The sequence below is a fragment of the Marmota flaviventris genome, chromosome 15 (genome assembly GCF_047511675.1).
Source record: "Marmota flaviventris isolate mMarFla1 chromosome 15, mMarFla1.hap1, whole genome shotgun sequence".
NCBI lineage: Eukaryota > Metazoa > Chordata > Mammalia > Rodentia > Sciuridae > Marmota > Marmota flaviventris.
This window is the reverse complement of record NC_092512.1, coordinates 9176153-9189522: the sequence shown is the minus strand read 5'-3', so window position 1 is coordinate 9189522 and position 13370 is coordinate 9176153. Positions and strand designations below refer to the sequence as shown.

Below are 13370 nucleotides of genomic sequence, written 5' to 3'. Positions count from 1 at the left end.
TGGATGCTGGCCATGGCTGATTGTCCACCCTGAATGTGGAAGCCCACAATCCTGGGAGCTGCCTTAAATCTCAGGCTCTGCCGCTTCTGGTTTAGGCTTGGGGTGTGGAGGGGCCTCTGCCAAGGCAGGAGCCCCAGTATATGGGGTTTGTTCTCCCTGGAGCATCTTGCTGTCCCCTGCCCACTAAGGCATGGCCTCTGCTACTACCAGGGAAGGACTCCTACTCCTCTGGGTTCCTCCACTTAAGTGCCTCTCAGGCCTGTGGCAATCCTTCCCTCTGTTTTCTCCAAGGCCCCTCCTATCCGCCCTGGCTATTATCCCCTAGGTGACATGAGGCTTACTGAAGAGCAAGGAGAGCTGTTGCCCTGTACCAATGGTTCCCAATGGGTCCCTGCACCTTAGCCCAGGACCAACAGTTCCCACAGGGAACTCAGAGCCTGGCAGCAGGGAGGGGGAGGGGAAACACTGATAATAAAACACAAATGGATGTAGTCAAATTTATCCCACTGCACCCACACCCCCACACCACCCACATGGCAGAACTGCTCAAAACAGGCCAGGAGAGAGATCAGAGACAACCAAGAATGGCCAGACCTCTGAAACCTGACCTTAGCATTTCCAAGCTTTCAAAACTTTCCCAGGAAACTGCCACACCTTTTCTTCCCTGGATAGAAGTCATGCGCCTGAAGGCCTCCCCTGAACTGGCTCCTGCCTCTGTAACCCTCTCATCACTACCCTTCACTGGACTAGTTCTTAAAACACCTGTGGAATTCCAGGTCTCCATGTCTGCCATTTATTCTGCTTCAAATTCCCCTTGTTTCCTTCGGCCAGCCCCTACTCAGACACCAGAACCTCACCCAGATTCACTTCTGGGAAACTTTTGTTGTCCTGCTTCTAATACAATGTATCATTCTCTCCTTTGTTATTATGTCTTCTCTAGTTACCTGTCTCTTTGTGGCTACATTCTGAGCTGGAATTTCCTGATTACTTGTCTGTCTGTTCTAATAGACCAAGAAAACTAAGGCCAGGTGTATTTATCTCTGAGACCCTGGTGCTTGGCCACAGTTAGGGTGTGATAAATGAGTTTTGAATTGGATGAGTAAGTACCACAGGACGACACTCAGCCTCTCTCCATCTCTAGGAGCAGGATGCTTTGGGGAACTCAAAGGAAGCCAGCATTGGAAGCCTCAGGTGCCAGGTGAAAGTAAGGAGCAGCGGCAATCAAGATTCTCTGGCTGTGTATTTGAAAAAAGGTAGGTTGATGAAGCCGATGGCCGGGGCCCTCAGTCTCCTTGGTCAGGTTTGGAGCTCAGGGCAAGTGTCCCAGGGCTCCCAGCAGCTGTAGGCTTGTTCAGGCTTGCCAGCTTGGGTACAGCTGGATGCAGGTGAAGACCACGTTGGGTCAGGCCCTGAGCCTCCACTGACCCACAGAGCAGCCTTCAGCCATGGCAGAGACCACCATTGCCATTCCCCCACTCTGGCCAGAGTCCCAGCAGGGTGCATTTAGCAGGGAGCAGATGATCTCCTCCCTGACTCCAGGCACTGAGCCCCACTTCTCTCCCTTCCGTCCTGCGGCACACTTGTCCCAGCTGCCTGCTGTGAACAGGCAGTTCTCCCTCCAGCGGCCACCAGGGTTGTGCACTTCATGTTAATTTGTGTCATTAGATTCAATCAATCTTTGTCCCAATCCACAGGGGTTGCGAGTCTGATTCTCTAGGTAGGAACTAAACTGCAGCACAGACATGGGGGGGGGGTCCTGGCTGAACCCAGCGATTCCAGCCTGTGTGCCTTGGTGCCAGCCCTGGTGCCAGCCCTGGATGCTGCCCGTGCTGTGAGCAGCCCTGGCAGGGTGGGCTCAGCTCCCTGAGTGGCTGCTCCTGGGCCTTCTGACTCCCACAGCTGCTCCTCTCCACCCTACCTGGACACTGCCGCACCTTTTCCTCCCAGCCAGGCCAGACCGGGATGGGCTTCCTCTCTGTGCCCTGGATCAGGGACCATCTGCATTTGCAGAATGCATGAGTATTGCCTGGGGTACAGGCTCTGAGCCAGTAAATGAAGCACACTCCCATCATGTGGGCTTCTCCAGCAGGCCAGCCTGGGCACCTAGGGAGGCCCTGTCTCAAAATAAAAAGGGCTGGGGTATAGCTCAATTCTTGCTTGGTATGTGGGAGGCCCACTACCAGAAATAAATTAATTAATTACATTAAATAAAAAGAGCAGTGCTTGGCACATGGCAAATATTTTAAAAGTGTGACCCATTTTTGTTCTTGCTGAGAAGTTTCCTGATGTCCCAAGGCTGTGGCTGTGGACCAGAAGGCAGCCAACACTGGCTGGTATCGGGACTTGGACTGGAAATGAACCGCTGTCCTTCTCTGGGGTCTGCAGCTCAGGGCAAGTGACCCAGGGCTCCCAGCAGCTGCAGGCTTGTTCAGGCTTGCCAGCTTGGGTATAGCTGGCTGCAGGTGAAGACCATGCGGGGTCAGGCCCTGAGCCTCCACTGACCCACAGAGCAGCCTTCAGCCATAGCAGAGACCACCATTGCCATTCCCCCTCTCTGGTCTTCCTTTCTCTCCGTGCCTCTGTTCTGACTTAGCAGACAGTTTCCCTGGGGGACCAGAATCTGACAGAGTCTGGTTTTTCTGATCCATGGCCAGAGTCACTAGGATTTCTGCCTCAGTGTTGATTCTAATTATTCTTACCATCCATTTTTTTTTCTTTTAAAATAACAAAGCATAGAATTCTTTTCTAAAAATAAATACCAAAGTAAACAGGTAACCGCTACTAAAAATGTTCTTTAAAACTATAATTAACCTTTTATCACATTTTTTAAAAATGCAATTGTATTTCTCAAGTGTTTGTTATTTTGTCCTTTCTGCCCTCATCTCCTGAAAGTCTACACTTTGGGAGGCAGATTAAAAGGGAACACTGGGAGGCCCTCCTTGTTGCCAAACTAAATCAAGGGCAGAATTTAGTTGGCTTTTTTCGTTTTGCTTTGCTTTTTTGTTTAAAGCAGCAGTTGTGCAGAAGGAGAGGGGCGTCTGCACACAGCCCATCTGACTATGGCTCCCTCCACCTTCCATCTCTGCCTCTCATCAGGAGAAACTCCTTAACATCACTTGAAGCTCAATCTGTTTTCTGTAGAATGGGAACAATAAATCACCACTGAGCAGGAAAAAGGGCAATTTCTGAACAGTCCTTGGTATCTGGCAGGCAGGTAATCATGTCCAGTCACATCTTCACCCTATGCGACCTGGAAGATGGGACCAAAGAAAGGGACACAGACCCATAGCCTGACCTGCCCTCCAGTGCCCTCCCCTGTGTACACCTCTGTGATGTCTGTGGGCCTGGAGGCTGGAGGAGGAGCCATGTGACCTTTCAGAACCATAGGAGAGTCCTCAGAGGTTGTCTAGACCTGCCTGGTCTCAGAGGGGAGGTCCAGGAGGAGGAAGTACCTTGCTGCCCACTGCACCAGGCAGAACCTCTGTGGAATCTGCAAGACCTCCGTCGTCTGGTGCTGTGGTCACACCTGTAATCCAGCGACTCAGGAGGTGGGAGCAGGACAATTCCAAGTTCAAAACCAGCCTCAGCAACTTAGCAAGGCCCTAAGCAATTTAGAGAGGCCCCATCTCTAAATAAAAAATAAAAAGGGCTAGAAATTCGGCTCAGTGTTTAAGCACCCCTGGGTTCAATCCCCAATACCAAAAAACAAAACAAACTGTTAAACAAAAGGTCTCCCTGACATGCTCCATCATCTAGGACTTGACACGGTGTGGGGCATCTCAGCACTGACCCGTCCTTACCTCACGACTGGGAGTCTGCTGTATGCTAAGTACCATGGGGGCACCATGGACCAAACAGAATCGCTGATTGACCAAGGAGTGAATCCAGCAACAAGGCCATTTCAAAGGACACCGCCTAGAGAAAAATGGGACGGTGGGGTAAAGGTGGGCATGAGCTGCTCCAGGTGGTCATGGAAGGAACCTCAGAAGAGGAGGTGTTGGAACGGAGACCTGCAGCTTGGGAAGGAGCTCACCACACAAGGATCTTAGGGTAGGAGGTCCTCCGTGCCACCTGCCCTGCGTGGAGGATGCCAAAGTCAGCTGAGACATGGACTTCGACCCCAGGCCAACCGCACTCTCTGAATGGTAGTCAGTGGTTACACGTGACCACTGAGCACTTGGAATGTGGCTATTACAATAACTTCGATTAGGTGAAATAGACATTTGAGTTGTCACTTCTGACTGGTGACTCAGGATTTCTCCGGGAGCCACAGGCTGGCAGGGGAGGCAGACACTACCCCATGTAGCTTAAATGATGGAGCCTTTCACAGAGCAGCCAATGGAATGTGAGGAAGGTGGAGGGAGGGTGAATTCTAGCAGTGACAGCCCAGTGTGACCCTAGGTGAGCCGGGCCTCAGGGAGTGGCTTTGCCTGGCACGGTTGGAAGGCCTCCGATGGAGGGGTTGAGCGCGCCTACAGTACTTGGAAGGAGGCAACTCTGGAGTGGGCAGCTCAGAAAGACCCGCCGGGCAGGAGCCAGGTGCGGCTCATTGCTCAGGGATTTTCTCTGGGCTTTATCTTTGTATCCGCTCAACATCCACAAGGATTAACGTGATCATTCCCCTTGCTCAGGCAGGGAAGCTGAGTCTCCCAGGAATGACGAGCTTGCTTGGCTGGGTGCTGCTGGCGTCTGCCCTCAGGGCAGTGGGATTACACCGTGGGCTCCCAGCCGTCTCCAGGCACCAGCAGCATGAGCCTATGCCCCTGGGCTGACTGACCGGAAGTCAGGGAGGGGAGGAACCTTCCTTCTGGTGTCCCTTTTGCCACACACCAGCGGAAGGCCTTGGCATTTGAAATAGACATTTGAAATAGACATTTGAGTTGTCACTTGGCAAAACAGCTCACATGTAAAGGCTGTCTTACATGTAAATGTAAAATGGGATAAGAACAGGACAGGCATTTTGACTGCACTGCTATACCTGAAAAACTTCACACTGGCAAAATGGTGCTCTAAACCCTAAAATTGACAGGGCTCATGGGAGAGCTGGTTAGCAGCAGGCAAAACCCAAACCATGCCACTCTTCACCAGAGGACCGGTTTAAAAACATAATTGACATTTTACTTGAAATGCCAGCATAGTTTTAACAGAGATGTGTTGAATTCCTAAGATGCTGCGGACAATGTGAGAAGGTGAAGCAGCAGAAGGGCAGGGGTCAGGGAGGGGCAAGGATGCTGAGTTGGGGAGGCAAGGGCTGGTCACAGAGCAAAGGGAAGAGGTTGCATTTGTTCCTTGAAGGCAGAGTCCTGGGGCCACTATGAGGCAAGGCGATGGCACTGTGCCCCATCCTGTGTGTGTGCAGCTGCGTGTGGGCCACGCTTCTCTGCTGATGCTTGACGACACCAGGCAGTGGCATGGGGGAGCAGCATACAGAGCCACAGTGCCTGTTCACAGATATTCCTGGGAATAATAAAAGCAATGTTCCCTTCAGATCCTCCCAGGCTGCGGGGCGTTCACCAGGTCTGCTGGCTGTGGGCCGCAGCCTCACCTGGCTCTACCCTCTTCATTCACAGTCAACTCCAGAAGTTTCATGGCACAGACAGCCTCTCGCCTGGCCCACACGCTGTCCCCTGCATGCCCAGAGCCGGCTCACCAGCTGGCCTCTGAGATCAGTGCTCTGCTCCACTCTGCAGGTTCGGAGGTCTTTTATCTCTGTTCTGCCCTTGCCCAGGCCAAGAGTCCTCCACAGTGGCCCAGAAAAGCTTTGAACCCACCGGCTTCCAGAACACGCTCTCTGGATTGTACAGCCCTGTGGTGTTCTCGGCCTCGGGAGCCAACCTCACGGACGTGCACCTCTTCTGTCTTCTTGCCTGTGACCAAGATTCCTGCTGCGATGGCTTTGTCCTTTCACAGGTCAAAGGAGGTGAGGCTGCTGGGAGTGCTGGGGCCTAGCCAGGGACAGAAAACAGGGAGGGATGCACAAGCCAGGACATGAAAGTTGGGGCCTGGCTTGGGGAGGTGCAAACATCAGGCTACCACACCTGAATAGTGGCAGCACATGGTGTCATGGCCAGGCACTGACCCCTTCCTCGTGGAGCACACTGTGCCAGCCTCTTCACACTGAGACTGTTTATTCTCTTCTGCAGCCTTCAGCGTTACAAACCAAGATGTGAGCTCTGAGGGGTTCGGGGAACACCTCACATCCAGGAAGGCAGTGCTTGGGCTAGGGCAGTGGGGTGGAGGTGGGGAAAGGAGGCAGGTGCACGGCATCCTGAGGAAGCCAGTCCAACAGGATGACAGACATGGGGATTGGGGAAAAGGTGTGTGAAGACTATTCTCAAGTATCTCACTTATTCCTTGCCTCTAGAGTCTGCTCATGGGGCAAATCGTGGACACCAGGTGCTATGTTTAATGATGGAAGAGGGAGATTCAGGGTGGTCATAAGTTCCTTTGGGGTACACTAAATTTGAAACACCTTTGAGATACCACAAAACATGACCTAAGCTTTTGGGTACAAAGCTCCAGAGCTCTGAAGGAAGTGTGGGTGGGAGGTGTTAGCGGGTGGGTCGCAGCACCGTGATGGTATGAGAAGGTGTGGGTGTGGATGGGTTTTCCTAGGAAGAGAGAAGTTGAAGGGGAAATGAAGCTGATCCCAATAAACACCCACAAAAAGGGTAGAAAAACTGCATAGAGAACAAAGGAGCAGCCAGACAGGGGAGAAGCCCAGGAGCTCCATGGTGGAGAACCTGGTGGGAGAGGGCGGGCCACAGAGGGGGCTGATAGCCTCAAATCAGCTGAGAGAGAGCTCAGGAGGGGGTTATTGGAAAATGTTGGAGTCAGGTGGGGGGAACAGGCATCAGGGTTAGAGTAAAGAGATCCCTAAAATCCCTTCTAGGTTTAGTACTCCATGATTATGTGATGTGGATTCCTGTTAGTGTTTATGTAGGGAAAACACACACACACACACACACACACATACACACACACACACACTCCCCTCTCCTGTGTATGGCTTCATATGTTCCCATATTTAGCAACCCTGTAATTCCAGCCCAGGCTGCCTCCTTGAACTAAACATGTCTTTGGTAGACACTGCAATTTCCCCAGATGCTCAATTGCTTTCTGGACCATATGATCCTTCAAGTTGGAAAGGCTGATTTGCTTTTCCTTAGGATCATATATGGAAAAATTATTTTGTTCCACGGAGCAGCAAATCCTTTTTCCACCACAATTCTGGCTGGCAACTTGCTTGTTGCTCTCTGGGCTCAGCCTGTGCCCTGTAGCTATGCTAAGCTGAACAACCACCAGCCATGGTATGTCCAGCCCTCTCCGAGGGCCGCATAAAGTGTCAAGCAGATATCCTCCTCCAGCTCGTCCAGTGGGCAGATTTGGAGTTTTAACTACAAAGCTTTGGCTGGGTCTGCTGATGACCAGGAACAGACTCCCACTGCATCCTCTGCCACAGCCTGAATAGTCATTTAACTTTCTGGCAGCTTCGCTCATGACTTTCTGAAGGGCCTGCTGGCTCTCCCTTCCATCCCCCTGTCTCTTCTCCCTCTCTGCCTCTGCAGGGCCCATCTTCTGTGGATTGCTGAGCTCCCCAGATGTCCTGCTTTGCAATGTCGATGACTGGACGGCCTCGTCTGAAGTTCAGGCCAATGCTACGTGTCCTGGTGTGACATATGACCAGGAGAGCCACCAGGTGACATTTCATCTTGGAGGCCAGGAGCTCATGAAGAGTAAGTCCCTGCCTTTTGTCCATATTCCTTCAAAATGCCTCTTGCACCCTGTGAGAGCTCTGTAGATTTCTTCTGCATTCTTTCGTGCTCTGGAAGAATTGCCCCTTCTGAAAGGAGAATGGTACCAATAATGCTGCTAGGAAATGCCCACATCAGCTCAGCACATTCCAGCCAGGCAGCAGCTGAGCTGCTAGAGGCTGGGCAGCCGGATGGGCAGCTCTGCTGGTCTCTGCGGGCTCCCTCAGAGTCCAGGTTGGATGGCATTGCTGAGCTCGTCTGGGCCCAGCTAGAAGGCCTGGGCCTTTGGCAGGTGGGTCTCATCCTCACTGGGATGAGGTTCTTCTCTTCCTGTAGGTGGCAGAAGCAGAAAAGAACAAGGAAGCAGAGCCTCGTAAACTCATGGCTTCCTACTCTTTTCTACTCTGTCCTAGTCAGCCTGTCTTTTCTGCCTCATCTCCCTGCATAAACCAAGTCATGTGGCCAAACCAGAAGCCAGGAGGCAGGACATGTGCTCTGTGCCTTTTAGTAGGAACAATTGCAAAGTCACATGCAAAGTGTGTGGACATGATTGAGGTGAACTTGCAGACCATTGTAACTCACCCCAGACTCCCTGCTGTGGGTGAAGAGACTCCAGGTGGCACCAGTGACCGTTCTGCCTAAACACAGCAGGGCTCAGGGTGCAGGAGTCGCCATCCAGGTTCTCCTTCCCTATCTCTCCTTCGGAAGCTCTTGGGAACTTTCTTTCTTCCAGGCTTTTGAGTGTAGAGCTAGGAGGCACCCTGCAATGACCAGTCTGACCCCTCATTTCACAGATCCTTGTGGTGAGCACCTGGGGCCCTTGGCCTGTCAGGTCTCCTGCCTCTCCCAACCCTGAGCTGCATCTCCCCGTAGATCCCCATCTGGACAAAGGGGCTTCCTACTCTGTCCTCAGACCAGGGCTACTCATGGGGCCAGGAATGGCATGGTCAGCAACTAGGTTTGTCATACAGCTCTCCAGGGGACCTAGGAATCTGTGTTTCAATAAGCAGTCCAGATAATGCCTCTGCGTGCAATGTCTGGGCCACACCAATACCTAGAACTTTCCTTCCAACTCCAAGAGTCTGAGTGGTGAGGAGAGCAGGGGCCTGGCTGCTGGCTCCCCTCCTCCAGCTCCCAGGGGAACCCCATCCTGCTCCCTCTCCCTTCCTTCCTGCTCTGTCTACCCACCAGCACCGAACCCAGAGGCAATGCATGCTCCCTCCCCAGCCCTGTGCTGTGAGATGGGTGCCCTGGGGCTAGAGGGCCAAAGGAGGCATCCCGCAGGTGCTCCTGGGGCTCTTGTCACTGCAGGATGTGGTCCCCAGGTTCTCCGTATTCTAGTGGTGGAGGGCTCCTGTCACCTCCTCCAAGTGCCCTCTTGATTACTGAAGAGCACACTGCTTCCTCTGCTCCTGCACCTCCTGTGGCCCCTCCCTCCAATCAGGCCACGCCCTCTGCTGTGCCTCTGTCTGTCTGTCAGCCCTTTCCTGCAGTGAGGAGTCCTAACTTTGAAGTCCACTGTGTGATCTGAGGAAATCAGTGCATCTCCTCTGGCCCAATTTCTTGTCCTTGGAATGGAGTGCTGACCATGGCTGCGTCAGTGTTGTAGCGAGGTGGAGGTGAAGGTGGAGAGGGAGGAGGACAGCAGCTCTTCCTAGTAGCGCCTGGCCCGGTGCTTACTGTGGCCCCGCTCCCCCCAAGGCCATGTGTGTGCTCACATGATGTTCTGAGGGAGCTCCCTTTCTACCTTTGTCCCCATCTCACAGTGTGAGACCCTGCAGTTCACAGGAGGGAGGCAACTTCTGAGGGCTTCAGAGCTGGGAAGTGGAGGAATGGGAACCAGGCCTCCTGGCTCAGAGCTGAGGGGCAGAGCCACCCTCCAGTGGCACCCACAGGCAGCACAGGCAGAGCACTGTGTGCTGCCTGATATACAGTGTCAGCACAGGTGACACTGTTGCTATTTAAAAAAAAAAATCTCACTTGCTCTTCGTAATATTTTGAGATCTGGACTGTGTGAGATTAATTTCTGGAATCACACCACAGAGCATAAAACCCAGCATGGAAGATGTACATAGTATCTTCTGGGTGCACAGTGATCAAAGCCTGGAAAAAATATTGCGGAATTTGTTGAAATTCCATGAGATTTGAATAGTTTCTTTTGGGGTAAATAAAATCAAAAAGCTTATTTATATGATGGTCACTAAACATGTGGTATTCATTACTTTAGGAGGTAGCCCAGGGTGAAAACAGACATTTCAAGAAAGACATATGATATATTCATGGCAATAAATTCATAGCAAATTGCTTGTCCCAGAGCATGTGCTTGGTATGTACCCAAGAATGAAGAATTTGCCCTTGCCTGGCCTCTCTGCAAAATACCAATTACTAAATGACTTTTCTTGAAGACTTTGGATCTTTTTAGTGACCTTTATGTGTGTGTGTTTTCTGGGATGAGAGCAAGGCTTAAGAAAACTGTTCTATTATGGGGATTTCAGCTAGCCTGAGGTATATTTGGGGTATTTCAAACCAGAGGTCGCCTTTATACCCAGACTGATCAGAAGGCTACCTCCAAATGAGAACAAGAGGGCAAAACCCCTTTTCCACAATAAAAGGTCAGTATTTAAGTAAAATTAACTGCTGGGACAAGGAACACAGGATTTAAATTTTTACTAAAGTGTTAAAGGCTAAGAGCAGATACTGATGAAGGGAAAGAGAAATGAGGATTCCAGAGATACAAACAACTGAAGGACAGGGCATAGGATGGATTGAACGACCACGAGGAATGAAAAGCCAAATGAAACAACAAACAAACAAAAATGACAAACTGTCCTTTCAGAGTTGGTTAAGGCCAGTCTCTTTCTTTCCATTGAGCACGATGGGCAGTGTCAACCCTGCAGACCCCAGGATTTGAATTGCATGGCGAATGCTTGCTCAGTGTGTGGCCTTCCCTGGCCTTGCCAATGCTGCCTTGGGGCCGGGGAGGAGGGGGTACACCCAAAGCCCACAGAGCAAGGTAGGAAAGGGATTCCAAGCATGGTTTGGGTTTAAAATTCCTGGAGCCCGAATCCTGCTCTTCCGCCACAGCTCTGTGAGCTTATCAAGGCACTGACATACCCTGAGTCTTAGGTCTGGATCTGTGAAATAGGGGCCCTTCCGGATCACTGAATGAGGCATGCATGCTCTGCAGGGGCTGGCATAAAAGACACCATTTCCTGAGTCCCTGGTGCCTGGTCTCCCCCACTGTCCATTGCCCATCCCAGAGATGCTCTGCAGGACATCTTGCTTGTGCCTGGGGTCAGAGTCTGGTTCAGCAGATGGCCTGGCTGATGGAGAAGTAGCATTCACTTCTGAAGCATATCGAATTGGCTGCCAGGGGTAGGAAACTACCACCCAGAAGATACAAAGTTCTATGCATCAGTATTCACAGAACATGATGCAAAGACTTTCACATCCACCAGCCAAGCTGGTCTTTTGCTGACCTGGGAGGCAGATGTGACCCAGGATGTAGTCGGGGTGGTGCACACTTGCTTTAGGAAACTCTTTGTCTTGGTGCGGTGGCTGGGCTCAAACCTTCAGAGTGGGTGAGTGGCCAAGACAAGAGGAAAAGGTGTGGTTGGTCATGGAGGAAGCAAATTGGTGACAGTCCTTGCAGGTGGCCACAGCTGTGGTCTCTCCTCCATTGCTCATGCAGGGAATCCCTGCCAGGTGACATGAGACACCAGCCAGGTACCAGGTGGCTGGGGTGGTTTCTATTGTCAAGGAGCTCCCAGCGTCGTCAAGCCACCTTAGTGGACCTCAAAGGATTGCAGGAAAAAAGAAGGCTCTGTTAGCAGCTTCCCACCATCCAAGCCCCGTCCAGTTTCCCTGCCCCACTGAAGTTCAGGGCTGCTTTGTAATGCCAGCCCACAGCAGACAGATACACCCACAGACAATCCCACGAAACACCTGGAGACGATTGGACTCAATGTGGACACCCTGTGGGTTTTCTCCTTCCTGCCATCAGGGACGGATGGGGCCGAGATGAGATTTCTGTTCATCTTGTTCCTAAATGGATGTGTATTTGAAGAGGGGGATCCACCCAGGGTCTGCCTCTCCCATGCTTCCCATGACGTCTTTGACCATTTGTTGCTGTTTTGATTGACCTTCTCATTTCTAAGAAAAAAGCCTTAGATGGCCTGGGCTGGATCACTGACCACGTCTTGAAGTGCAGAAGAATGAGAGCCAAGCTCCCCTAAAGAGCTCTAGCAGCTCATATTATTCAGGAGACTCAGAGGATATCAGGGCAGGCATTGGCCATCAGCTGTAAACAGAAGATGGGCATTCTCGGTGCAGGCACGCCACCCTCCCGCCAGAGGGTTCAGGGAAGCCTCCAGAAGCAGGAGATGCAGAACCAGTTCTCAGATAATGGTGGAGACCGAGATAATTCAAGAAAGGGATAAAGGCTACAGGTGGAGAGAAAAATTACATGCACAGATGGGGAGCCCTGAGAGCAAGCATTGGGTGTGATGGGGCAGACCATCCATGAGGACAGAGCTGGGCACGAGCTGCTCAGAATATGTAGAAGGAGAAATGATCTCTACTTCATCAGAAGAGACTTCTGTAACGAGACAGGTCAACAAGAGAAAAGCAAGCTTGTTAACGTATCTGTTTTATATCTACCTGATGGACAGGGAGGTGTGATTCTCAAAGAGGCTGTGTTGAGCTCCAGCACCCAGATGTACTCCTCAACAAAGAGCACTCTTGAGAGGAGTCAAAAGGCAGAGGGAAGGGCCTTGAGTCTCGAGAGATTCACCCACAAATGAGGTGAAGGCCGGCTTGCTAAGGCTGTGTCCTCTGCTCTCCAAGACCCAGAGGTCTAAAGCTTTTCTCAGCATTGACCTCTGTGCTCCCAGGAGAAGGGGGCCTTTCCAAATATGTGTCCAGTTTTAGGTTTCCAGTCCCCTGTGGAGACCTGGCAGTCACTTTAATACTGAACGTCACTAGGGGCTGCTGCTTTCCTGTGCTCATTACAAAGAAGCTTCCTAGGGCACAAAGCCTCCGTAGCTGCTGGTTAGGGGACCTGCTGGATGCTCAGGTCCATGTGCAAATTAACTGTGCTCCCCTGGATTCACCTCCCTTGAATTGTGTTGTGGTGAGTACCTGTCTTCACCCTGGGGTGAAGATGCCTTATTTCCTGGGCCTGACGAAGCCTTGGGGTGGACAAAGGACATAAGTGGGTCTGGAACCTATATAGTGCACTGCATTCTGGGCCCAAGCATGACAGCTGTGTGCACCTGTGTGGCCACCCATTCTTGGCTGGGTGTTGAGGGCATCTGTAATTTTGCACTTTATGTAAAGCAGGCCACACACCTGACGACAATAAGACGGTCCAGACGGAGTAAAAGGTGCCACAGCTCAGGGGGTCAACAGGCTGTGGAGAGGCCAGGACCCTCCTCTGGGAATCCTGGGAGGATTATTGCTCTTTTCAAGGGGCCAGCCTGAGGGCCCACCATCTAAGTGCCCCACAGGATCCCATGGTGAACTCGTTCCTGAAGTGGTCCTTGGTTTCAGTCTGGGATTTAAGAGCACCAAAGCAGCTTAGGGATAAGAAGTTCTTTAATCCACTCTTATAGGTTA

At 51.7% G+C, this 13370-nt stretch overlaps 1 protein-coding gene across 1 annotated transcript in view; it reads left to right on the top strand.

Annotated features, from left to right (window-relative positions):
• Window positions 1-13370, top strand: part of Tg (thyroglobulin) — a 213923-nt gene that overhangs the window by 62262 nt on the left and 138291 nt on the right. Inside the window, exons 25-27 of the mRNA XM_027950368.3 lie at window positions 1142-1253; window positions 5729-5920; window positions 7569-7736. Of these exons, the coding sequence (XP_027806169.2) occupies window positions 1142-1253; window positions 5729-5920; window positions 7569-7736 (472 nt within the window). The remainder of the gene's footprint in view (window positions 1-1141; window positions 1254-5728; window positions 5921-7568; window positions 7737-13370) is intronic.